At 50.9% G+C, this 22,712-nt stretch overlaps 9 protein-coding genes across 9 annotated transcripts; 5 read left to right on the top strand and 4 right to left on the bottom strand.

Moving 5' to 3' along the window:
• Nucleotides 1–156: 156 nt before the first annotated feature.
• On the bottom strand, nt 157–1,674 carry VE01_04138 (uncharacterized protein). The gene is made up of 2 exons (XM_018273615.2): nt 402–1,674; nt 157–327 (listed from the first exon to the last, which is right to left on the bottom strand). Exons 1-2 carry the CDS (start codon nt 1,438–1,440, stop codon nt 272–274), a joined length of 1,095 nt encoding a protein of 364 aa, XP_018130438.1. The 5' UTR covers nt 1,441–1,674; the 3' UTR covers nt 157–271.
• On the bottom strand, nt 1,662–3,411 carry ARG3 (ornithine carbamoyltransferase). Its single transcript, XM_018273614.2, has 4 exons — nt 3,316–3,411; nt 2,872–3,247; nt 1,882–2,801; nt 1,662–1,779 (listed from the first exon to the last, which is right to left on the bottom strand). The coding sequence occupies exons 2-3, from the start codon at nt 3,238–3,240 to the stop codon at nt 2,052–2,054; spliced, it is 1,119 nt and encodes a 372-aa protein (XP_018130441.1). The 5' UTR covers nt 3,241–3,247; nt 3,316–3,411; the 3' UTR covers nt 1,662–1,779; nt 1,882–2,051.
• Nucleotides 3,412–3,590: 179 nt separating this feature from the next.
• Nucleotides 3,591–7,032, top strand: VE01_04136 (uncharacterized protein). The gene is made up of 4 exons (XM_018273613.2): nt 3,591–4,636; nt 4,687–5,641; nt 5,697–5,719; nt 5,773–7,032. The coding sequence occupies exons 1-4, from the start codon at nt 3,850–3,852 to the stop codon at nt 6,633–6,635; spliced, it is 2,628 nt and encodes an 875-aa protein (XP_018130442.1). The 5' UTR covers nt 3,591–3,849; the 3' UTR covers nt 6,636–7,032.
• Nucleotides 6,993–8,349, bottom strand: ILV6 (acetolactate synthase, regulatory subunit). Its single transcript, XM_018273612.2, has 2 exons — nt 7,509–8,349; nt 6,993–7,447 (listed from the first exon to the last, which is right to left on the bottom strand). Exons 1-2 carry the CDS (start codon nt 8,252–8,254, stop codon nt 7,270–7,272), a joined length of 924 nt encoding a protein of 307 aa, XP_018130439.1. The 5' UTR covers nt 8,255–8,349; the 3' UTR covers nt 6,993–7,269.
• Nucleotides 8,350–8,590: 241 nt separating this feature from the next.
• VE01_04134 (uncharacterized protein) lies at nt 8,591–11,786 on the top strand. The gene is made up of 8 exons (XM_018273611.2): nt 8,591–8,994; nt 9,043–9,296; nt 9,490–9,511; nt 9,565–9,617; nt 9,668–9,832; nt 9,881–10,684; nt 10,737–11,563; nt 11,627–11,786. The coding sequence occupies exons 1-7, from the start codon at nt 8,778–8,780 to the stop codon at nt 10,758–10,760; spliced, it is 1,539 nt and encodes a 512-aa protein (XP_018130440.1). The 5' UTR covers nt 8,591–8,777; the 3' UTR covers nt 10,761–11,563; nt 11,627–11,786.
• A 324-nt stretch (nt 11,787–12,110) lies between these two features.
• VE01_04133 (uncharacterized protein) lies at nt 12,111–16,690 on the top strand. The gene is made up of 3 exons (XM_018273610.2): nt 12,111–13,169; nt 13,343–15,649; nt 15,704–16,690. Exons 1-3 carry the CDS (start codon nt 12,524–12,526, stop codon nt 16,072–16,074), a joined length of 3,324 nt encoding a protein of 1,107 aa, XP_018130445.1. The 5' UTR covers nt 12,111–12,523; the 3' UTR covers nt 16,075–16,690.
• Nucleotides 16,691–16,877: 187 nt separating this feature from the next.
• VE01_04132 (uncharacterized protein) lies at nt 16,878–18,985 on the top strand. The gene is made up of 6 exons (XM_018273609.2): nt 16,878–17,186; nt 17,504–17,933; nt 17,992–18,184; nt 18,235–18,344; nt 18,404–18,516; nt 18,566–18,985. Exons 2-6 carry the CDS (start codon nt 17,570–17,572, stop codon nt 18,848–18,850), a joined length of 1,065 nt encoding a protein of 354 aa, XP_018130446.1. The 5' UTR covers nt 16,878–17,186; nt 17,504–17,569; the 3' UTR covers nt 18,851–18,985.
• A 351-nt stretch (nt 18,986–19,336) lies between these two features.
• Nucleotides 19,337–22,665, bottom strand: VE01_04130 (uncharacterized protein). Its single transcript, XM_018273607.2, has one exon. It carries the CDS (start codon nt 22,571–22,573, stop codon nt 21,335–21,337), a length of 1,239 nt encoding a protein of 412 aa, XP_018130444.1. The 5' UTR covers nt 22,574–22,665; the 3' UTR covers nt 19,337–21,334.
• Nucleotides 19,499–21,261, top strand: VE01_04131 (uncharacterized protein). The gene is made up of 6 exons (XM_018273608.2): nt 19,499–19,680; nt 19,789–20,207; nt 20,257–20,446; nt 20,503–20,609; nt 20,663–20,775; nt 20,828–21,261. Exons 2-6 carry the CDS (start codon nt 19,826–19,828, stop codon nt 20,975–20,977), a joined length of 942 nt encoding a protein of 313 aa, XP_018130443.1. The 5' UTR covers nt 19,499–19,680; nt 19,789–19,825; the 3' UTR covers nt 20,978–21,261.
• Nucleotides 22,666–22,712: the final 47 nt, after the last annotated feature.

Genomic DNA, 22,712 nt, shown 5'->3' with positions numbered 1-22,712 from the left:
GACTGTGTAAAACTCACTTCGTATCCAGGTGTTGTTCGGGGGCAAGTATTGAAGTGGGACATTAATAATCTGATTTATTTTTATATTTCTCATACTTTTATTTTTGAAACAAATTTAATATCAGAACATTCACAATCACAAAGTAAGAACATGACGTTCAGCTTGAACAATAAATTACTAGCAAACGTTCACTAGCTACTGTCTAGGATCATTCGGACTGGGTATGGCGCGCAACGGTGGGTGAGGTGAAAAAAAGCTAGAATACTCCCAATTAGAAAAAGAAACTAGTTCCTCGGGGAACTTCAGACCTTCGTTTCCAACGAGACCCTAGGTTACGTTAGTATCTTTTCCACTTCTGGGTGCTCGCCAGGTGACAAAACCACGCCGACAAGGCCACTTACCATCCGCCGCAAGCTGCTCCGGCATCGCGGCTACTCTCTCGGCATCCCAACACTTGGCCACCCAGCATGTAACGAGTAAGTCCCTGATCCTAGCTTTGGCATCTTCACTACTATCATCACCGCCTGCATTCTTCCCCTCCCCCACCAGCTCCAAAACAGGTGGTTTCCACGCCACGTTTTGGCCTTGAGTCCTCTGTTCATGCTCTTTCTCCATTACCTTTCTCTTCTTCCTCCCCAAGCAGACCCCTTCGGGCTCGCGGCCAACGGTCCGTCCTAGGCCATCTATCCACTCCTCGCCCTTTCCCCTCATCAGCAACTCTCCCGTCTTCTCCACCGTGCAGTCCCAATACGGGCCTTTGATTATATTCGCATGATACCTTAGATTCAAGGTCCCTGGGAAGGTGCTTCGGCGCTTCCCTTCTATGATAAAGCGGGAATTAAAAAAAGAATCCCGGCGGATGGTATAGAGGTCTTTATCGGTGACTTCAGAGCGCTGGCTCCCGTCTGCTCGCGTAACGGCGGGGACGGAGCGTCGGACAGTATTCGATCTGCCATTGGGAGACAGTGCAAATGCCAGGGAATAGAGAGCTTGAGAGGGAGGCGGCGGGAAGATGAGGTCGCGGTCGAGTGAGAGGAATTCAGGGGCTCTTTGGGCGGCTTGAGCCGTCGCCTGGAGAGCATCGAGCTCGGCGGGTGTCTGTTGAGGGGGGAGGCTCGATTGCTGGCGTTCGCTGGGATGCGTAGGTGAGGCTGGCGGGGTTTGATGGCTGGCTTGAGTTTCGGGTTGAGGTGGTGTGGACAGACTGATACCCGGGGCAGCTTCTAGAGGAGGTGAATGTTCCAATAATTGCCTATAAGGGTTGTTTGAGCTGAGAGGGCGTGGTTTAGGGGTTTCTGAGCTGGCTTGGTGTACTGGGTGAGAGGAGGATGGCTCAAAGCGTTCATCGAGTGTGTGGTCATTGTAGGAAGGGACAGCGTCACTAAATGATGGCGGGTGATCGCTCGAAGGGCTGAGCATGGAAGTTATACGTTGCGACATCTCTTGAGAGTCGTACGGAAACCTTGGTCTCCCTAGAGATTATTCGTCTTGTTGATAGCCTCCCAGTGATGGGTTGCCCATGGAATACAGTAGATTTGGAGCGATTCTCTATCAAAGTCAATAAGACTAGGTATAGAATGGGAAATATAGATTATGGCGGTAATGACAGACAACAGCACATCAATAATTCTATAAAAAGCAATACTTATTAAGTATCGTAGATCGTACTCAAATATGGTTGTCATCGATATGTAATGTGGCGGAGGAGCCCACCTGACGTCTGACGTCTGATGTCACGTGTTTCACCACTGTAGTCAACTCCAACACGAAATATGAGAACTGACAAACCTCAGTAGATGAACTGAATAAATTTTAGAAGATGTAATGTACTGAAATACCCTGATTGAACGGCAGCTCTTCATGAGTGTGTTCTGTGCCTACCTTTCATTATCCATCTTCAACATTCGCCTTGAAGCAATATTTAGGCGAAGTATTTCACGGGAGAATGTACTGGCCATAGTAAAAAAGCTTCATGTAGATGGTATATAAAGACGCCTTCTACCGCAAAACGCTTTTGTTTGAACTCCAATCCCCAACCGTTGGACTGCCGCTTACTCTACAATCTTTCCCTTGTTCACAACAAATGCCTCAATCGCAGCGATTGCAGCATACAACCTGTTCTCCGCCTCTGGGAAAACGAGACTCCTCGGGCTGTAGAAAACCTCGTCCGCAACCTCCTCTGGGTGCCTGGGCAGGCAGTGCATGAACTTCCAGCCCTCCTTTGCGCCTCCGCGTTTCGCGAGGTCGTTTGTGATTTGATATCCAGCGAAGGCCTCCAGGCGCTTCTTATATTCTTCCTCCTGACCCATAGAGACCCAGGTGTCTGTCACAAGGATGTCGGCATCCTTGATAGCTTCCTCTGGCACGCTTGTTTCGGTCAGTTTACCCGGGTTTGAGACTCCTTTTGCGGAGGCAAGGATGATCTCCTTCATTCGTGGTGGGATTGTGAAGCCCTTGGGGGAAGCTACGGAGATATCGACCCCCAACTTAACAGAGGCGATAGCTAAGTCGAAGAGAACATTATTTGAGTCGCCAATCCACGCAATCTTGAGGCCCTCCAGCCCGAGAGAGGGGTTTGTGAGGGAGTCCTTGACTGATGATGTGGGAGGGAATGTTTCGTGGATTGTGAGGAAGTCGGCGATTGTTTGGAGGGGATGGTAGTCGTTTGTGAGGGCGTTGATGACGGGGACAGAGGAGTGCTTTGCGAGATCGGCAACTTCACTGTGCTCGCCGGCGCGGACCACCATGCAGGAGGTCATAGAGGAGATCACGACGGATGTGTCGTAGAGAGACTCGTTAACCTAAAGCCATGGTGTTAAGAATCTTCAGAGTAAAAGGGGGTTTATCAAGGGTGGAGGGAAGTTGACTCACGCCAAGTTGAATATCGTCTTTACCCAAGAACATCGGGTGGCCGCCCATGGTGACTACTGCGGCTTCGGTTGAGACTCGAGTCCTTGTGCTTCGCTTGTTGAACATCATCGCTACGGTCTTGCCATTGAGAGATTCTTGAACTTTTTTGGGGACGAGACCCTTCTTGATATTGGTCTTGTGTGTCTTGGCACTCCTCACGAGGGTAACCAGCTCGGCCGGAGTGAGGTCTGCAATGGACAGGAAGTGACGAGGGGCGAACGGAGAGACGGCGGGGTCCGCGGGACTGGCAGGGCCTGAGTAAGTTCGCAATTGTGGTTTTGATAAACACCGGAGCGCAGTCCTGGCGGGACGAAGAGTCATACTGGCCATGTTGAAGCTAGAATTAAGACGTCAATTGAGAACTTGGAAGAAAAAGAAGAAGGACATAAGAGATAGAATACTGACATTGAACTTTTAATGGTTTTTGTATCGCAAATATTAGTGATGTGGTTAAATTCTTGCGAGAAACAAAAAATAGTTGTGGTTGTAGTTGAATGAACATGGATGTTGCCGATGAGTACAACTATTCGGGTATAATCTGAATTCCGGTGTCGGTCACTGGCCGGTCGGGGAAACTGATTCCGGCTTCCGGGGCACCGCCTGCTAGCGTCCCAACCTTACTCTCTTTTCCCCCGCGTTCACTCTTATCGGAAAGTGGTTCCTTATCGATAAGTGGCCGATCTTTAGTGGCCACTGACCACACGCACGGCCGTCGCCGCCGGAGCCTGTCGATGGCGTTTCCAAGGCACAGTGCATGTACTCTGTTGTATCATCGACGTCCTCAACCCTCAACATACCAAACACCTACTCTAATCATCAATATCACAGGCAACGGCGTTGACGAGCATATATATACCGAAGTAGCTCTTTCAACACTATTGCTACACACAGAATGAGCGCATAAGATACACCAAAGGGCTTACAAAGACAACCGGAACGATGCCGACGGACGACTCATCCCGGCCGCTGTTGGGCGACTCGGATGAGGTGGCTCATCGAGCATCGGAGGAGCGTCGCGAGGATGATACAGAGTATGCACCGCTGCTCTCGCATGGACACGGAACTCCACGATATGACGGAGAGGAAGACCCCGCGCCACTCTCACCAGCGTCGACGTCATTGCGGTCGATACAGAGCAACGATTCCAGCGCCTCGGCAACGAAGGGCAAATCTTGGGCTACTATCACAGCTATCACCGGCCTCTCTGTGTCGGTTTTGCTCATCATCTCGGTGCTATTTTTTGCACCAGCTGCCGTCGAAGAGTACAGCAAGCAGTCGATGGTTATCGACCCGTCCGGCCTGTCCATCGACTCGTTTACAAGCACTGGGGTGCGAGCCCGAGTGCAGGCAGACTTCCAGCTCGATGCAGCCAAATGCGAGAACTCTGTCATCCGAACCCTTGGGCGACTTGGAACTTACATCGCCCACACGGTCGAAAGCGACGAGACAGAAGTGAAGGTTTACCTTCCCGAGTACGACAACTTACTTATTGGCACTGCAACCGTTCCGAAAGTACACGCCAGCATCCGCAACGGCGAGGTCACGCATCTGGATTTCTTGACAGACGTTAAACCTGCCGAAACCGCAGACCTTCAGCGTATCGTCAATGACTGGCTTTCTGGACGGATGACACAATTGACGGTGAGGGGCATGATTGATGTTCCACTTAAGTCTGGCTTCTTCCGTCTCGGGAACAAAACCATATCTCCAACAATCGTTCTTGAAGGTTAGTTTCCCTATTTGAATACTTATGAATGCGTTGATTAACCTCCCTAGGCCACAATATCCCTAATATCCCGTCCTATAATATAACTCACATCAATATCGAGGAAACGAATCTGATGCAGGCTCGCAGTCGCAAAGCCATAATCAAGCGGGGCATGAGGGCAGATGCAACTCTTGTTGTTGACAACCACTATCCAATCAGCCTGTCAATACCACCTCTTCAGTTTGACATCCTAGTTCAGAACTGCGATGTGGTTGACCCATATATTATGCTTGCGGAGGCGTCGACGGATCGGGTCGATGTGCAGCCAGAATCGGATATCGAAGTCCATGCCGGAGGCGTCATACGGGAGCTCCCAAGCTCTTTAACCAAGCCCTGCCCTAGCACTACACTGTCGCCATTGGACGTGCTGGTGGGCGAGTATATGCACGGCAAGGACGCCACCATATATGTAAAGGGGTCCAAAAACCCATCGCCAGAAACGCCGACTTGGATATCCGATTTGGTTTCAGCCATTACAGTACCGGTTCCATTCCCAGGCCGAAATTTCGATGGACTGGTCAAGAACTTCACGTTCGCGGATGTACACTTTGGGTTGCCTGATCCATTTGCGGATCCGCGCAGCCCCGAATCAAACCCTCAAATATCTGGCACTATCATAGTCATGGCCAATCTACCGAAAGAGGTCAACTTTGCAATCAATGTCACCAACGTCCGCCCAACAGCGGATATTTTCTACAAGGACAAGAAACTCGGTGTCATGGATCTGAAGGAATGGCAAAAAGCACAATCTGAGAGGATTGATGCAACGGACGACGAAGATGCACTCTTAAAGATCCAGTCCAAGATCAAGGATGCGCCTATAAATATTACCGACCAGAGAGTGTTTCAAGATGTGGCACAGAAAATCCTTTTCGGAGAAGGCGTGACATTGGAAGTTAGAGCACTCGTGGATGTTGAGGCCGAAACTGTGCTGGGGTCATTAGTTGTTAGGGAACTTCCTGGGTAAGCAGAACAGCTAAAACCCATTAATTATCAAGGGAATACTAACATTTTACAGAGAAGGATCTGTCCCGGTAAAGGGTGGGATGTTCGGCCTAGATGCCTAGACAAGTCCGAGGCTGACGAAATCGCAGCTCCCGGAAATGGCGGCCTCAAAGGCGCTCTAGGGGGTATAAACCCCCAAGTATTCGACTTAAAAATCCTCGACACCGGCAAGAACTCGTTGACTCTGGAAGGCAAGGTCAACTTCACAAACCCTACGAATTACACCGCCACCATTCCATCATTGAACATCCATATTTTGAGCAACAACTCTGTTATCGGGCTAGCTACGGTGTCAAACGCTGAGGTCACCTTGGGCAACAATACAAACCTTGCTGTGCGAGTCTTGTGGGATCCCGCGACCTTGGGAGATGCCAATTCCTCAGCGAACGCACGAAACCTCATATCCCAGTACATATCCGGCTGGAACACAACCATCACATTCCAAACATACGACGGCAGTATCCCTTTCCAACCAGCCCTAGGTGAAAGCCTCTCCAAATTCCCCATCGAGATGCAAATTCCCCGCCTATCTTCTCCCCACAATGGCTCAGGCGACGATGACGACGACGAAGATGCTCCAGATCATCTACGATTCATCCAAGGCGCTACATTCCACATCTTCTCCTCCTCGGCTTCCTTCACCATCTTCTCTCCGCTCAAGGACACCCACATCTTCATCGAAACCATCAATGCCACAGCATTCTATAACCACACCGAACCAGTCGGCACTATCGTATATGACCTACCAATCGATGTTCCGCCTGGACTCAGCGAGACCGACAAACTGCCTGTAGATTGGGATCCGGACTCTATAGGCTACGACCGTATCCGCGAGGCGCTTGGTGGTGGACTGAAGCTATCAGCGAAGGCGGAGGTAGGGGTGAGGTTGGGGAAGTGGAAGGAGAAGTTATGGTTTGAGGGAGAGGGGATTGGTGCGAAAGTGAGATTGTAGATAGGATAGGACTGAGTTTGAATATGATGGCGCGATTGGGAGGGATTTTTGTATAGAGGCGTATTAGGCGTTGGGTTCCTCAAAGGTGCTGTTGTAGGGTTATGTTTTTAGAAGCGTTGGACTTTCGTCCTGAGTTATGTTTTATCACTCTCTGAGATTTCACGTGAACCTCGATATAAGAGGGTCATTGAGACCTAGAAATCAATAAGAATAATAAGTGAGATTCCCATAAAGATACCACATCGGTTCACCTAAAAATATGAAGCCCGACAATCAAGTCCTATGAGTCAGATACTCAACATGTACGATTCTTCCATGGGATTTTACTGTATATTTCACGCCATTTTGGGGCGACATTCGAGGTGCAGTCAAAACAGATAGTTCAAGATAATTCAAGTAGTATGACAGACCAATTGAACATTATAATCCGAGACAAGCTGCCTATCCCATACCTAACGAGCTAGATACCGACCATTTTTAGTTGGATTTCGATTTGTCTAAATACAAGAGCTCCAACAACCAACAACAACCACACAACCCACCTCCCGTACAATTCCCGTAGCATTGCCTAGCTACCGCCGAACAAACGAAGAATGACGCCGACTCCTTTTCACAATTTCCGCAGGCGAAACATTTATCCTGGTGGGAGCGAGCTGGCGTCGACGATCTCGTCCGCCTCCTTCAGATCGTCCTGGTGGGCGTCGAAGAGAGGGGAGCGCGGCAGCGCCATGAGTCCCGTGCGGGTAGACTCGAGGATGCCGAACGGGGAGACGAGCTTCATGAACGAGTCGATACGGGTGGGTTTCGCGGAACTAGATAGGTGTGAGTAACATTACATCACCGGCCATGTTTTAGGGATGAGGGAGTACTTACAGTTCAACAATACAGTTGTTGTTGCTGATATCCAACACCTTGCCACCGAACTGGTGAGCAAAGTAGGTGATGGACTTCAGATGCTCATGCTTCAATCGCAGCGCCTGGCTGAGCACGAGTTTGCTGGGGTGGAAGTCCGCGACCGCGCTGTGCTCCAGGCCGTGGTCTCCGATCTCGCCATCAATCTCTGCGGTGATCTCGCGGTGGTGAGCGAGCAGCTCCTCGAAATACTCTGGGCCGAGGATGTTGATCTTTGCAAGCAGCAGCTCGCGTTGCACAAGCGGCGCTTGAGTGTAATCTAAAACGGCCCAGACGGGGACGAGGTCCTCGAGCTGGCGGCGGGCCTGCTCGACAACGCCGTCTTGACCGGAAAGGACAATTGTCATGCGGGACAGGTCCTCGACCTCGGTGTGGCATACGACCAGACTGTCGATGTTGAAGCCGCGGGCAGCGAGAATCCCGGAGACACGGGAGAGAACTCCCGGCTCATTCTGAACCAGGCAGTTGAGGATGTGGCGTGTTGGAGGTGCTTTCGAGGGAGCTGGAGTCTCATAGAGGATGTTGGAGACGGCAGCCTGGGCAGACCATGCTGGGGAATCCTGTGTTGGGAGGGGGGTGATGCGGCGGTGAAGGGCCTTGTATGCAAGGGCTGAGGTTGATGATGAGGTCGACTGAGACCGCTTCGCCGCAGTGATGAGGGAGCTCGTAGGAGTGCGAAGCTTGAGGATGGAAGTGCGAGCTGCCATGGCGACGACAAACACCCAATCTGGGGATTTCAATTGACGTCGCTGAGGCAGTTGTGGATGAAGTCGTAAAGACTTCTTTGATATGTGAGTCAACACCACCGCAATTGGAATCTGTGAGGTTGAGAAGCCAGAGCTCGGCTTTGTGGAAAATTGTCCCCGATGTCGCTAAGGGCCGTGTGCCTTGACCATCACCTGCGCTTTGTTTCGGTGGGGGAGGAGGGACGGGGCTCCGTTGTCCGTTGAAAGTGTGGAGCTAGCGATGAGTAAGGCTACCAGGCCCCGGTCGCAAAATAAAGAGGCTGAAAGAGCCATACGAGGGTCAAAAGTAGAGCCATACGTGACATTAATTTGTTGCCAACGAACGCTGTTAACTTGATTATATCTTCACTATTTGAAGTATTCACCTTTATCTTGCCGGCGAGGTTAGAGGCGACAGGAAAACTACCTGTTACAGCTTCTTTGCACTCGACAGGAAGGCCTGCGATCGACCAACCTTTTTATTTATCTTACCACCTCGGCCATCATGGACGACACCGAGAGGAGGACGGCCAAGAGGTCACGCTTCGACCAGAAAGAGCCAGCACCACGGGCTTCGCGCTTCGATCGCCGCTCAAGATCACCCCCGCCAGCCAGGGAGAGAGATGCCCGAAGAAGCAGGAGTCCCATGAGGAGGGAGAGTGGCAGCCCAGCTGCTGGGGAACCTGCGAAGAAACCAGCTCTGGATCCTGCTGTTGCTGCGGGTATGTTTCATAGTAAATTTAAACCAAGACACAACTAACATCTGATAGCTGCCGTCGCATCGCGCATCCAAGCCCAGATGCAAGCCAAAAAAGGTATCCAGCATGTCGACGTTCCTCCGATTCGATCTACTGGCAGTCCCGCCGAAGTGAAACCTCCGACCCCGAGCACAGCTATGGAAACAGGCACCATCGGAACAGTCAATGGCGACATGTACATCGCAGACGGAGATTACATCCGTGACATCGAAGTCAATGACCTCCGAAACAGATACACACTGACCAAAGGCTCTACTCAAAAGATGGTGAATACCCCCTTGTGTCATACCCACTGATATCCCCAGTTCCCTCAGACCTCCTAATTCATAATCTTTCTTCCCCCCGGGGAGTTCCATACCCCCTCTCTTACCTTGTGTGGGACCTGTCAAGCTTACTTGAAGCGCGATAGAATTCATATAAACCTCTGTGGCACCTGCTGACGTCCGCTGCGTGATATAGATCAAAGAAGAAACCGGCGCTGGTACGCTATTCCCGAATTTAACGCTTTTGTAGATTTAATATTGACTTTTAAAGATATCACGACACGCGGAGAATACTACCCCGATAAGAGCATGGCCACAGCAGCGGTACGAAATACCATGATAGAAGGATGGACTGGTTACTGATATTTTCTTAGAAACCACCACTTTACCTACACGTTACGAGCACGAGCAAGGTTGGCCTCGAGCAAGCCGTCGAAAAGATCGAGGAGCTCATGAAGCAAGAACTGCCTAACCTCGTTGACGAGAGGCGCTTCAGAAGGCGAGAGCCAGATGCTGTTGAGCGTGATGAGTTCGGCAGAGTAGGTATATGTTAATACGTTAGGGAGAGTACTGCTAACCTTGTGTAGCGCAAATGGCCAGAGGAGAAAATTCCCATCGACTTCGAACCTGTACCAGGCTTCAACCTAAGAGCTCAAGTTGTTGGTCACGGGGGCGCCTATGTCAAACATATCCAGCAAGAAACGCGCTGCCGCGTGCAAATTAAGGGCCGAGGTTCCGGATTTATGGAGCATGCGACAGGACGGGAGAGCGACGAAGACATGTATCTGCACGTTGCTGGCCCGGATCCCAAGGAGGTACAGCACGCTAAAGAGCTTTGCGAGGATCTCCTGGCCAACGTAAGAGAGCAATACGAGGAGTTCAAGTCGAGGCCACAGCCCCAGCGCGGGTTTGGTGGAGACAGAGCTCCAAGTACCGGCTATGGAGGTCAGAGCGGATATGGAGACAGGCAAAACAACGGTAGACACGACTCATACGGTGGTGGTGGTGGAGGCGGCGGTGGAGGATATGGTGGATACAATTCCCCAGCAGCTGCTGCCCCGGCTGCCCCATCAGCCCCACCTGGAGCTGCCAGCCCTGCTGCCGGAGCGGACTACGCCGCTCAGTATGCCCAGTACTATGGCGGTCAAGATCCGTATGCGGCTTACGGTGGCTATGCTGCGTATGTCGCATACTACCAGTATTACGCCGCCCAACAAGCTGGAGCTGGCGGTGCTCCTGGTGCAGCGCCTGGCGCGGCACCAGGCGCGGCCCCGGGCGCTTCTACAGCCTCTTATGCACCTCCACCACCCCCGAGCGAAGCACCCCCACCACCTCCAGGGTCTGGACCACCGCCTCCCCCAGGACCACCACCTGGAAATGGCTACAATGCGGTATAGTATTCCCGAACCTCCTCGACCCTGATCAGCACTAACGATGAATTAGGTCCCTCCCCCACCAGGATTGTAAGACTGATGGTAGCTGAATGAAGCTGACTGGTCTTCGAACCAATCATCACTTCTCACGTCATCACAGGAAAATGGACCGTTTATGGAACAGACAGGGTTGGGAAATAGAGCGGCTATTTGGTACCACGTAGCACTGTAATACTGATAGACGCGTGTCGTCCAAATTGAAAAGATGATGGGCTGAGACCAAGGGTTCGAACTGCTTCCTACTATTTGCTATTTTGGGACCGACTAGTAAGTCAGACAACCTGGCTAGTGGTTCTGGTTCTGACACAAATCCATTGTCCATGCGTGACCGTGACATCTCGAGTTCCCGACGGGACATGATCTATCTTTGCTTGTGCAAGAGACATGCCAGACGAGACCATGAATGCCCGAAAGAATGCCACTGAATGATATGGACACGCTTGGCTACGGCTGCGTTTGCTGAATCCGGCCTGACGCATGGACTCCTGCGCAAGCGTCCGTTTGGACTAAAAACAAAAAAAGGGGGCTAGATTTCTAGCATCTTTGCCCCTGCCACATATGTGGTTTATTTTCGAGTCCGAAACGTTCGTGTTTGCAAGGTTCTAGAATCAAGTTCAGGGATCGGAATTTGGACCCTTGACACTATGGGGGGATTTTTTTTGCCCGACACGACAGCTGGCAGGGGGGAAACAAAGATGCACAAAAGATGACCCCTTGTGTTGTGGTTTCCTGGATTTGTGCTATGAAAAATAACCCGATTTGAGAGATGGAAGAGCACAGAAAATGTTGTGTACGGGCAAAACGGCATTTCTCTGATCCATTCATCCTTTATCTTATGTATGACACCCGCCGTTGCCCTTGAACTAAAATGTTTCATACTAACTGGACCTTGGCTGTTAGCGGCCACTTTATCTGTGTAGTTTGTTCCATCGTAAGGAAGATCTTGGACAGTCTTGGTAGTTAGTTGTGCTAGTGGTACGCGTAGTAGCGGTGTAGCGTCCTTTTTTCGATCGTCTCGCTCTCTCTTGGATCCGGAATAAGTTTTAAACAATTAAACAGCGCATAGATAAGTTGTATAAGTTGTAATAGTTGTAATATTGTAATAGTTGTAACGTTGCAACAGTGTAAAATCCATAAATCCGCACGGCTAACGGCTAACTTCGTATGGCGGTTACGAAAGTACTGTACGTATCGTACTTCGTTTACTGATCGCACTGGAGTTAGTTAGCAAGGTAAGTCCCTGTAAGTCCCTGTAAGCCCCTGTAAGCCCCCTGTAACTCCCTGTAGTTGGTCCCCTAAAAAATACGAAGGAAGGCCCGTTAGCACCCTAAATATCCCTACGCAACCCCCCTACGCAACACCCTAATCCCCCCCCAGTCCCTCCCGTTATTTCACGCACCGACAACACCAACTGCCCCACCAAATGTGGAGTCCTTCCGATCTCTCACAAGCAAGCATCCCCATTCCATCTTCAATATCCATATCCTCACATTCCCCCTCATTCTATACCCAAGCACACTCCCAAACTCCCACTCCCCGGCAAACCAGTGGCTACTGCAAATGATCGCTTTGGGATCTTGGGTTACAATCAGGCCTTGCCGTCATATCTTTTCCTTTCCTTGAACCTTAGCCATCCATTAGCCGATTAGCAACTCGCACAATTGCCAAACAGAAAGTTGCAACCCCACAACTATATTTCGATGACAACATAGCTCACAAATCGTTTGCCCTGGGCGATAATTCCTATACCCGCGACTGCTCAAACAAACGCCCCAAAGACGCACACACACGCCCACCATGGACCCGTCATCAGCTCCCCTCGCGGACTACTTCTGGATCGCTGGCATCGACTCCGTCTCCTACCACGACCTCCCCGAAGCTCCCAACAGCGGTCACACGACAAACGGCCTCCCGCCCGTGGGAGACAACACCATAGCCGAAAACACTATAGCAGAAGGCCCCGAAGAGGGACAAGACGAGCCGATCCTCGGCAGCGCACCACGAGGCTCGACGGCACGACACTCGCGCGGCTCCCTCCAACGCCTGTCGCGCCTGTCGATCGACGCGCGAAACTCGATCCAGTCCCTCGAGGGACTCGATACCTATAGCGGCAGCAACAGGTCTTCGCTGACTGTGCGCGCCGTGCCGAGCAATGGGACGACGCAGGAGTCGCTCAAGCAAGGCCTGTCGGATTTCGACTTCGATAGGGCGCTGGTCAAGTTCGCGAATGAGCGCGAAGTCTTTTTGGATGATTTGAGCTTCAGCGCGGGCACGGTGATGCAGAGCAGGCCGCCTATGACGGCGAGGGCGGAGAAGATAAAGCATGATGAAGATGGACTGGGTGGCAGGAAGAGTCCGTTTGGCAGGGTTGGTGGGAGCATACGGAGGAAGATCAGCTTTAGGGACCTGAACAGTTCCAAGAAGCAGACTATAAACCGGAGTGGTAAGTTATATTCTTGGGATTTGCTGCTCGCAATTGCGCGCAAGACATTTTTTATATTGGCGGTGTCGCTATTTGTGCCTTTTGGTTTTCAGATTGGCACACTGGGCGAGAAGATACGAGTCTATTCGCACTCTATTGATGTGTATAATAGAACCCCAACTAACACAATATAGTCTCGAGCCGCACCTCCAAACGATTGAGCAACTATAATTCCGTTATACCACCACCTGAACCCCTAAACGCGGACCCTGATATGCACCCTTTAAAACGACGCCTGGAACCCGTGCTCCTTGACAGATACCCACCGAAGACTGCAACGGACGAACTGCAGAGAAGGGGACGGTTCCCCGATTATGTCCCTATGTTCGCTTTCCCTAACGATATCAACATTGTCTCCTCAGACGAGAGGCCTCGGTCCACGTGGCACGGATTTGCAATGACTGGAGATGATAATGCTAAAATATACGGAATTACTGTGATAGTGTGGCTACCCCTTGGCACCGATGCGGCTGCGGCACTGGAGAGAAAATGCGAAGATTGGCGTCAGAGCCATATGACGAATGAAGAGCGGGAGTTGGCAGCAAGCCTGGGTGAGAGATTGGCCGGGGAAAGAGCTCACTTATCGCAACTCCTTACTCAGCTCCCGGCGATGACCTCTGGGTCATCTGCCCGTGACGATCTCGAGGAGCGAATTAGCTCGGTCGAAGAGAAGATTTCGTTGATGACGGACATGTTGAGACCTGTGAGACATGGTGCAGCATCAAAAATAGAGGGTCTGACGGACGGTGATACAGGTCTCTGGACCCCAAGGGCTTATGGGATTCTGGGGCGCGATGCTGGGCTAACGAGCTTCTGGAAGGAGTGGCTTCGGGCTGTTATTGTGCCTATGACGGACAGCGGCGTGTTACGGGTTCCACCAAGTTCACCTAAAGTGGGCCGGTGGCAGCCGCTAGAACGATATGTTGTGAACCTGTGCACCGAAGCACTGTCACCTATCACTTCCAAGACGCAGGTCGAAATTGCTGTCCGAGAGCTTCGATTATTTGCCCGAAAGGAGGCTGTGAACGAGCTGCCCGAGTCGAGAAACGCGGACCTGTATGCTCTTTTCAGGGCCTTGACAATCCCGAATATCGTGGCCTTGTTGGAATTCGCCCTATCAGAATCTCGGATTATATTTTTGTCGTCACACACGGCTATGCTGCATTTAGCGACCAAGGCATTGATAACGCTGCTGTACCCATTCAAATGGGCAAGCATCTTCATTCCTGTGCTACCTGCGCGCCTTATTTCCGCATTGGAGGCCCCTTGCCCGTATATTGTGGGTATTGAGCGACGATACGAGAATGTTGATTTGCCAGATGACGACTATGTTCTCGTGGATTTGGATAACGACACCATCGAGTCTACTACGCCACCAGTGTCTCTACCGCGGCAGCAGAGGCGAAAGCTTTTCTCCTTGCTTCAGTTAGCGGCACCGCACCATAACAAGTTCGGCGTTCCTGTTGGGCCTCCGCCGTATGCCATCGAAACTTTCCCATACGATGCGTTCTCAGGTGAAATTCCATCCCTATTTACGCAGAACTCTGCGCCAAGCACGCTCTCCAAGTTTGTTAGCCAGAGCTCAACCACATTCGTTGAAGAAAACGTTAAAACGACGTCTCGGCCGCTCGTTTTCAACGCCTTCCTCCAGTCTAAGAATGACCACACTCGTGTTGAGCGTCCGTCGACTAGCAAGTCAAACACCCCTTCTAGTCCGCCACAAACAGCAATCTCTCCCAACTCGACCCATTTCCCGAACATGCCAAACAGCCCAATGATTCGCAACGAGTCCGGTTTCACCTTGACGAGCACTCTGAAAGAGAAACGCTCTGGTCATTTTGAGCCCAGTTCCAGACGATCTTCGTCCTTTGGTGTGGGCGACAATATCCCGTATCGCAAACCAGAGCCGCGGTTCACAGCGGGGCACTCGGCATCCTTGTCGGCGTCTGCCATCTCCATAGACAGCAAGAGCATGTACGGCTACGCCCCCAGCAGCTACGCAGTTAGCACACTGGCAGCGAGCACGGTTATGCCGAGCATGCTCATGCAGCCTGTCAGCTCGTCCTCGGAAACAGTTTGGGTTGAGGGACATTGTCTCAATTGGGAGAGCCATGATACTTCCTCCGTCTGCTCTATATGTGACGAGAAAGCCGACAGTGATGGAACATACGGCTGCAGCGGCTGCAGCATCACCGCCCACGCCCGTTGTCTTGGCCAGGTGAGCTTAATCTGCCCATCGGCGTTTAACGCGGACAAGGTCAGAGCCGCTTTTGTGAGATGCTTCGCCAGCTTTCTGTATACATACCGCAAGCATTTGAGACCCGCGACTACCAAAGAGCAGAAGGCCGCGAAGCAGTTATATGCATTTGACATGGAGGGTTTCGAGAGAAGTCTGCCCGGGGAGATGTCCGACTATGTTGGAGCTTTAAGGCAAACGCAGGGTATGTCTAACTTCAACCCCCCCTTCTATGAACCCGCGCACTAACACACAACAGCATTCAACGAATTCATCCACGAGCGCGAAACCACCCCCGCCTCCAGCCCCTCCATCCGCCTCTTCGACGAAATCATCCTCGCCAAACGCAACCGCGGCTTCTCTACCTCCTCCTTCTTCTCTAAAGCCAAGACCTCCTTCCTAGAAGACCGCTCCGACCACCTCTGGCGAAGCGCCAGCGTGCCCAGCCCCAGCGGCGCGTTCAAGGGCGAGTACAAGAGCGTCATTTGTCGTATGCCGGCAAGGTTGGATCCGGAGCTCATGAGGGAGCCGAGGGTTATTGGGGGGGTGCCGAGGGTGGTGGTTAATGGGGGGAAGAGGATGGGGAGGAAGGCTGTGCCGAGTCTTTTGGGGCCGAGGGGGGTGAATTGAGAGGGGAGAGGGAGAGGGAGTGAGTGAGTTTGGATATCAAAAGCTGGTATGATATCGTTGTAAGATTGGATCGAGGGCATTTATTTTCTGCTGACTTTGGCATTTCGATTTTTTGAGTCATCTCCGAAGAGTTGGGATGTTTTTTTGCATTTTGCATTATTTTGTGTGTCGATCTTCTTTTTTTTTGTACTTCGAGGGCGAGCGATATGGCGCGGAGCGATGTATATGGGATGTGCGTGCGGACTCCGCTGGATGGGAAAAGTGATCATTGAGTTGAGGGGGAGGTGGATGTTGGGAGTACTTTGGTTGGACATGTGGGGGGAATGTATAGCGAGCGAGGCGGGTGAGGAATAGATGAGGTAGAGGTGTAGAGGGAATGATGATGAATTAGATGATGGTGGACTGGCTTTTTTATAAGAGACTGGTGATGGTGAAGGTGATACTGACTTGTGGTGAAGATGGTGTTGGCGTTGTGTTGTGGGGACTGCTACGGGTTGTTCGTTCGACTGGTGATTTAGATGTGTGGGAAGGGGGATTCTCTTGGGATTCTTCGAATACTGCATCGTCTCCCAGGCTTCACATCTTATAGAATGGTATGAAAGACTTTCTACCTCTGACTTGCTTCTCAATCATCGGCTTTGCCGGGTCTTGACTGCAATAAGAGGCTCCCCCTCACAAGATTACTATTTCTTCTCCTTCCTCCTCTTCTTTCCCTTCTTCTTCTTCTTTCCGTTCCCCTTATTCCTTCCCTTCTTCTCCTTCATATTAACTCGTCCCAGCAGCTTATGACAAGCTTCCTCCAACAACCTCTTTCCCCAATAAGCCCTGCTCTCAGCTTTTGACGCTATAAAAGGGCTTTTGGTTACAGGGTCCTTCTTCCTTCTTACAACATTGACCACTTCGATCTTGCGCTTCGATCATGCTTTGATCGAAGACCTCTTCGCAAACCCCTCCATCCATCTTCCAACATCGTTCACTTCGATCTTGTCTTGGTTGAGGAACTCTACATTCAACACATGCCTTTGGGGCCTACGGAGCCTTTCGAAGCTTACTTTGCATTCAATATCTGATACTCCTCTCTAATAATTGAGTTTGCCCACGTCGATCTCAGCGTAAGTTTCCAATTCACTTTGTCATCCACTCTCTCTTTCGTCTTCACGTCTTGTAGCACTCTATAAGAGGCTTTCCTTCACAGTCTTGGTTCTCCTTCCTTGCTTCATCGCATGTTTGAAACTTCACTTGAACTATCTCCTTTGGGCGTCTGGATTCGACATATACCACCTCCGTGATGTGAAGAGGCTTCCGAAGCTCTATCTTAATCAAATATCTTATTCCTTTCTTCTCATTTGGCGCATCTTCTCATTGTCAACTACCCACCCCAACTTCAGTGATATTGTCATATTCATCCTAGGCTTATACCATCAGCCAGGCATTCGCCAACTCCGATCTTCAAGCCTCGGTTTCGGTTACTCTGCTTCAAATTCAGTCGGTAGCAATGGCTATCTCCGAATCCCTTAAAGGGGTATCGGTTTCTATCTCAATCAATGGGATCGAGAGCCGGGAATACAAGGCCCCAGAAGAGGAACAGCATCATTATCCAAAGCAAACTAAGCTTATATATATCGAGTCTATCTCCGGAACGAATTACGCCATTCTCAGCAAGGTCGACCCGCAATACAGGCTTAAATCCGCCCTTGAGTTCCAAATTCAAGTTGACAACACAAAGTTGTCAGTCGCCCCTCTATTTGTTCCAAAGAAGATGTCTAATTCCTGGATGAGAACTACCGACGGGATGGAGCAGATCAACAGACACGGAAAAGAATCGAAGCGGCTATTCAAATTCTCCGACATTAAACTGGGTAATTCAGCAGCACGAGCGACTTCATATTACTGATGAAGCTAACTCGAATATCGTAGTTGACACCAGTGATAAAAACCGTGTTCGAAACGACGCAAATGCCGCAAAGCACGTTGGGGAAATCAGAGTCACCGTGTTCCGCAAGCAAATTCTCGAGCAGACAAGCGCTGAGACTGGAGGCCAGCGCAATAACACTAATCTTGAGATCGCCGAAAAGGCCGTGAAGGGGCAATCAATCTCCCATGGTACCGAGTAAGTTCCCATGCACATTCAACGTGGACCAAGAAGCTAACAGGAAGGAGGTTCGGAGAGGCGATCCGTACCAGAAGCCGCGCAATCATTTTTGAGACGAAACCTGCAAGGGGAGCCCGTGAACCGGCTGCGGTTTTCATCTTCAGATACCGATCGAGAGGTTTGTTTGCGTGTTTTCCATGATAGCCATCCGACGTACGAATGCTAACGGCATCAAAGAAGCGCTGCAGGCTGAGCACATCATCCCAAGGGCTCAAAGTGAAGATATCTTGCACGGATACTCTGAAGAGGACATTCGCCGCATTGCACGGGAGCGCCTATCTGAAACTCAAGTGTGTAATATCATCCCTGAAATCATGGAGCTGAACTGACACCAAATAGGACAGTAAGGTGAATATTAAGAAAGAGCTTAATGCTGATGGGGGACTTTGGGCCAAACGCTCAACTAAAGAGAAAAGTTACACGTTCGATCTCACCGGAGACGAAGTAGTGGAAGTTGAGGAGACAAAGGCCCCGAAGCCGCCAGCGGAGACTGTCGATCTCTGTGGTAGCAACGAAATGGAGCCTGGGGCATGTGGTAGCACGGATCCGATTCAGCCGGGGGGTCTTTTTTTTGAGGATGAGGATCGAGGTGGGAACGGCGACGAGTATTACTTCGGATTTTGAATTCGGAGTCGCTGGTAAAGCAGGGAGCCTTGGAGTTGGGTAGATAAGAGAAGATGGCCATTTTGAGAGATTTCAACTGGTAAGCTACATTAGATTTATGGCAATATTGGGCTGGGGAGTAGTGATCAAAGGAAGTCAGTTTAGCTTCATCTCGAATAGTTTGAATTGACTTCTCAAGTTATAAATATCTGATTCTTACAATGGTGATGTTGAGAATCGAAGTAATGCTTCAGACTGTAGTGGTGAAGGTGAATGTGGAAAGTAGAAGGAAATAGTTGGCTATCTTATAATTTAATTGCACCCATACAAAAATAATAGATGCAAAAGAACAGTTGTAAAGCTAAACTGAGAAACTCATATTCAGTGTATGAGAGAGGCTGACAAAGAGGTGGGTAGTTGGCTGATTCCCATCTTGCCTGTTGACTCGGAACGGAAGGACATATTGCTCGTGATATGTCTATGTAAATTAAACAGAGCTGGGAGTTTGGAGGTTTTATATTGTTGCATACTCTCAAGTTGGAGCTGCACTCACTCTTCTGAAATGATGATAGCTATAGTCAATTTCAGGACACTAATTACTTCAGAACTTCATACTCTCTCTTATATTTCAGACAGCACGAGTGGCATAACAACAAACAAAAGAATCATAAGAGGTTCGCTTCTCCTCCCTGTCTTCGAAGGCTGCAGCCTCGCCTGGACGTTGCGTGCAGCTTCGACCGAATACACAGCTCGGAATAAACAAACATTTCCTCTCAGCCTTGTTTCTCACAGCAGCACGAGTTCACACTGCTGGACAGTCAAATTCACCAACAAGATCGCCAAGAAGCAACGTGAGTTGAATTTATTTACATTATTGCACTGAGGTTGGCACGCGTGTGCTTTCTGTAATCATCCAGATCTCAGAACCGCTTGTTATCCTCAATCTCACACCTCTCTAGCAAGTCCACCCATCTTGTCACAACACCTACCTTCACTATGGCCATCCTCGAGGCAGTCCCGGGAGTTGGCGTCTCCATTTATATTAATGGACAGCCAGTCAAGGAATACGAAGACGACGGCGAGGAAGTGAGTGGGCCCTTGGCGCCAAAGACTGTGGTGAAGTACATCGAAGCCATCTCCGACGCGGAGTTTGCAATACATGCATCTGTTCTTCCTGCCTTTCGGGCGCATGTGCAGACGATATATGATCTTGCCTTTCAAGTAAACATTGACGGCAAATGGGCTGCGGGTCGTTGCTGGCGAGAAGCGGCTGAGGCTGCCCATTCTTCCTGGAACAGCCAGATAGACGGGTTCTATAGCGAAGACGCGACCGGCAGACCAACTGTGAATCCCTTCAAGTTTGCTGATGTTGAACTTGGTAGGTTTGCTATCAACAAGCAGCCTCAGAGAGCGCTAACAATACGAAGTTGAGGTAGCAGATAAGGCTAAGATAGACCAAGATGTCAAGGCCGCAGCTGCTTTAGGGCAGATAACTGTTGAGGTTCTCCGTGTTAAAATAGGGGGGGAAGTCAACTGCCGTGCAATTTTGCCCAAACAAGTCGTGTCCGAGATTTCAGAGAAAGCCGTTAAAGGTCGCGCTCTCTCACATGGAACAGCGTAGGTCCAGACTCTAAAGTGCAACAAGAACATTTGCAAAGCTGACATGTCTATAGCTTTGGCGTTGCAAAGACAGCGCCAGGACAGAAAACTGTAGACTGTGTTCTTATTGACGGCAAAGACGAACCCTTGGCTCGCTTTGTATTCCGGTATCGCTCAAAAGGTAGGATGCCAGATAGAAGAGTCTCAGGTACTAAGAGTCTAACCTCAATACAGAGGCACTCCGCCAGCTCCTGATCATCCCAAGATCCCCATCTCCAGACCTCTTTGATGCCTTGCCAACAGCAGAAAGGGAGCGTTTGGCCCGCGAGGCTTTTCAGCAACAACAGGTGCCTTATGTCTCGCGATTTGATTGTCAGATGAGAGGCTTACTTCTATCAGGATCCAAAACCCGAGCCAGGGATCAAACCAGAGAGAATCATCAAAAGAGAGCGTCGCGATTCAGATATTGTGGATCTGACGAGCGATGCACCGACAGCAAAGCAGAGGAAGACGACGATGGAGGCCCCTATTGACCTGACCGACGACTGAGCGGCTCAAGATACACCCAGCATATTTATTCGCAGTATGGCTATATACAGCAGGACGAGAAATTTCTTTTTGGCGTCATAACAATACCATACCATCGCCGCGACGGCGTTTTGAGCAACAGGCTGAATTCTGGAAAGGTTGGCAAAACCGACATAAGAACTCATATTTGAGAATAGCGTGGCTGATTTCCGGAAACGGTGGCTAAACCGGGCCAAGAACTTGCATTGATGGCGAATACGTCTCCCAAACATTGGTGTTTATTGCCTTCATCAGATAGCAGGAGCAATGATATTATATTCCAATAAATCCGCCGAAGCGTCCTTTCATTAATATTAATATTAGCATTTCCATATACGCTCAGAGAAGCACTTTCGTAGCAACACTCAACAACCATGCGGCGTCTCCCCACCCCCCTTCTTCAGATCCTTCCGGCGGCGGGGGCAACACAACCCCCTGCTCCTTCGCCTCCTTCTCAAGCATTTCCCGCCACTGCTGCCTTTCTCGTTCTTTCCTAGTTCTCCCATACCCCTCTCCATCCGTATCAGTAGTCTCTGTCTCACCCCCCTCCCCTTCCCCATCCGTCTCCTCCCCATCCTCTTCCACAGCAAATAGGCTCCACCCCATCAGCCGCTCCACCCACGTCCCCAGACCTAGCGTCCCCGTCTTCGCAAGCCGCCGCATGAGCATCTCGTCATAAAGGGCCTGCGCAGGCTCCGCGTCAGCATCCTCATCGATATCGACAAAATCTGGTTTCGCCATATCGATGCCACCGAGCTGGAAGTAGCTGTCCATCTCCGGCGCCTGGAGGGGTGTGAGAACCAGACCCGACCTACTGCCCCGACGAGATTGTACACGCGACTGAACGCGGCTCTGTGTGCGGGAGGCAAAGCGCGAAGCGCTCCGGCTGTGTGCGACGAACGATCGTGTGGTGACGGGGGATAGTTCGTCATCGGCGTCTCCGCTCGGGCGGCGTGACCGAACAAAGCCGTATTCAGCGACACGGTCATCCTCCGAGTCTTCGTCATTATCGAGGCCCGCCAGGGAGGTAGAGCTAGCGCGAGACACGAGCCATGCCTGGCCCTTCGACTCGCGTGAGGCCGAGGTGATTAGAGAGCCAGTGCGGAGCAGCCAGTCGTCGTCGTCGGGCTTTCTGCGATTGAAGAACCCAAGCGCGAAGTCTTCCGATGCAATAGATCGGTGCTTGTTTCCCTGTGTTGGGCGTGGCCCTGGAGTAACAGCACCGCTTTTATGGACATGCGACTTATGGTATAGAGCGGAGGTGCCGTCTTTGTGGATTTGTGTGCTCGACTTGGACTTTGGGATGCCAGATGAGCTTAGGCGGCGCCGGGGTCTGGTGCGCGACGGAGAGCGGGAGCTGGTCAGAATGCCGGGCGACGGCGGGACAGAGGCGGTTTCTAGGTATGAGAGGCGGTGTTCGGGTCGTGGACGTTGTGGACGTTGTGGAATCTGCGCTTCGTCCGCATCATCAATGGGGAAACGGGAGGTGAGGGGCGCGAGGGAGAGGGCGTTCAGTGAGGTCGAAGAGCGGTTGTGACGCCGAATGTGCGGCGAGTGTTGATAGTATGCCTCATCCATACTGGCGGTTGTGCTATTGACTTATAGCCAAGTATGGGAGGATCTTTGAGCTTTATAAGGCGGAGGAGGTGGAGTTGACGTCGAGTTATCGGATGATATCGCGATTGGGAACCTTGGTAGAATCTGGGGAAGCAAGCTC

This window comes from Pseudogymnoascus verrucosus (assembly GCF_001662655.1).
Source record: "Pseudogymnoascus verrucosus strain UAMH 10579 unplaced genomic scaffold scaffold_21, whole genome shotgun sequence".
In the NCBI taxonomy this organism is placed as follows: Eukaryota; Fungi; Ascomycota; class Leotiomycetes; order Thelebolales; family Thelebolaceae; genus Pseudogymnoascus; species Pseudogymnoascus verrucosus.
Note: the sequence above shows the minus strand (reverse complement) of the source record. Positions and strands in the feature narration are given on the sequence as shown.

Coding starts and splice junctions, on each gene's coding strand:
- VE01_04138 (XM_018273615.2), bottom strand. CDS start 1,440: ATGTCGCAACGTATAACTTCCATGCTCAGCCCTTCGAGCGATCACCCG. Junction 328..401: donor GGAGCAGCTTGCGGCGGATG/GTAAGTGGCCTT, acceptor AACGTAACCTAG/GGTCTCGTTGGAAACGAAGG.
- ARG3 (XM_018273614.2), bottom strand. CDS start 3,240: ATGGCCAGTATGACTCTTCGTCCCGCCAGGACTGCGCTCCGGTGTTTA. Junction 2,802..2,871: donor AAGACGATATTCAACTTGGC/GTGAGTCAACTT, acceptor CCATGGCTTTAG/GTTAACGAGTCTCTCTACGA.
- VE01_04136 (XM_018273613.2), top strand. CDS start 3,850: ATGCCGACGGACGACTCATCCCGGCCGCTGTTGGGCGACTCGGATGAG. Junction 5,642..5,696: donor GTTGTTAGGGAACTTCCTGG/GTAAGCAGAACA, acceptor AACATTTTACAG/AGAAGGATCTGTCCCGGTAA. Junction 5,720..5,772: donor AGGATCTGTCCCGGTAAAGG/GTGGGATGTTCG, acceptor ACGAAATCGCAG/CTCCCGGAAATGGCGGCCTC.
- ILV6 (XM_018273612.2), bottom strand. CDS start 8,254: ATGGCAGCTCGCACTTCCATCCTCAAGCTTCGCACTCCTACGAGCTCC. Junction 7,448..7,508: donor AACAACTGTATTGTTGAACT/GTAAGTACTCCC, acceptor ACACCTATCTAG/TTCCGCGAAACCCACCCGTA.
- VE01_04134 (XM_018273611.2), top strand. CDS start 8,778: ATGGACGACACCGAGAGGAGGACGGCCAAGAGGTCACGCTTCGACCAG. Junction 9,297..9,489: donor AAGGCTCTACTCAAAAGATG/GTGAATACCCCC, acceptor TGCGTGATATAG/ATCAAAGAAGAAACCGGCGC. Junction 9,833..9,880: donor AGCGTGATGAGTTCGGCAGA/GTAGGTATATGT, acceptor AACCTTGTGTAG/CGCAAATGGCCAGAGGAGAA.
- VE01_04133 (XM_018273610.2), top strand. CDS start 12,524: ATGGACCCGTCATCAGCTCCCCTCGCGGACTACTTCTGGATCGCTGGC. Junction 13,170..13,342: donor GCAGACTATAAACCGGAGTG/GTAAGTTATATT, acceptor AACACAATATAG/TCTCGAGCCGCACCTCCAAA. Junction 15,650..15,703: donor AGCTTTAAGGCAAACGCAGG/GTATGTCTAACT, acceptor AACACACAACAG/CATTCAACGAATTCATCCAC.
- VE01_04132 (XM_018273609.2), top strand. CDS start 17,570: ATGGCTATCTCCGAATCCCTTAAAGGGGTATCGGTTTCTATCTCAATC. Junction 18,345..18,403: donor CTTCAGATACCGATCGAGAG/GTTTGTTTGCGT, acceptor ACGGCATCAAAG/AAGCGCTGCAGGCTGAGCAC. Junction 18,517..18,565: donor AGCGCCTATCTGAAACTCAA/GTGTGTAATATC, acceptor GACACCAAATAG/GACAGTAAGGTGAATATTAA.
- VE01_04131 (XM_018273608.2), top strand. CDS start 19,826: ATGGCCATCCTCGAGGCAGTCCCGGGAGTTGGCGTCTCCATTTATATT. Junction 20,208..20,256: donor GTTTGCTGATGTTGAACTTG/GTAGGTTTGCTA, acceptor AACAATACGAAG/TTGAGGTAGCAGATAAGGCT. Junction 20,776..20,827: donor AGGCTTTTCAGCAACAACAG/GTGCCTTATGTC, acceptor TACTTCTATCAG/GATCCAAAACCCGAGCCAGG.
- VE01_04130 (XM_018273607.2), bottom strand. CDS start 22,573: ATGGATGAGGCATACTATCAACACTCGCCGCACATTCGGCGTCACAAC.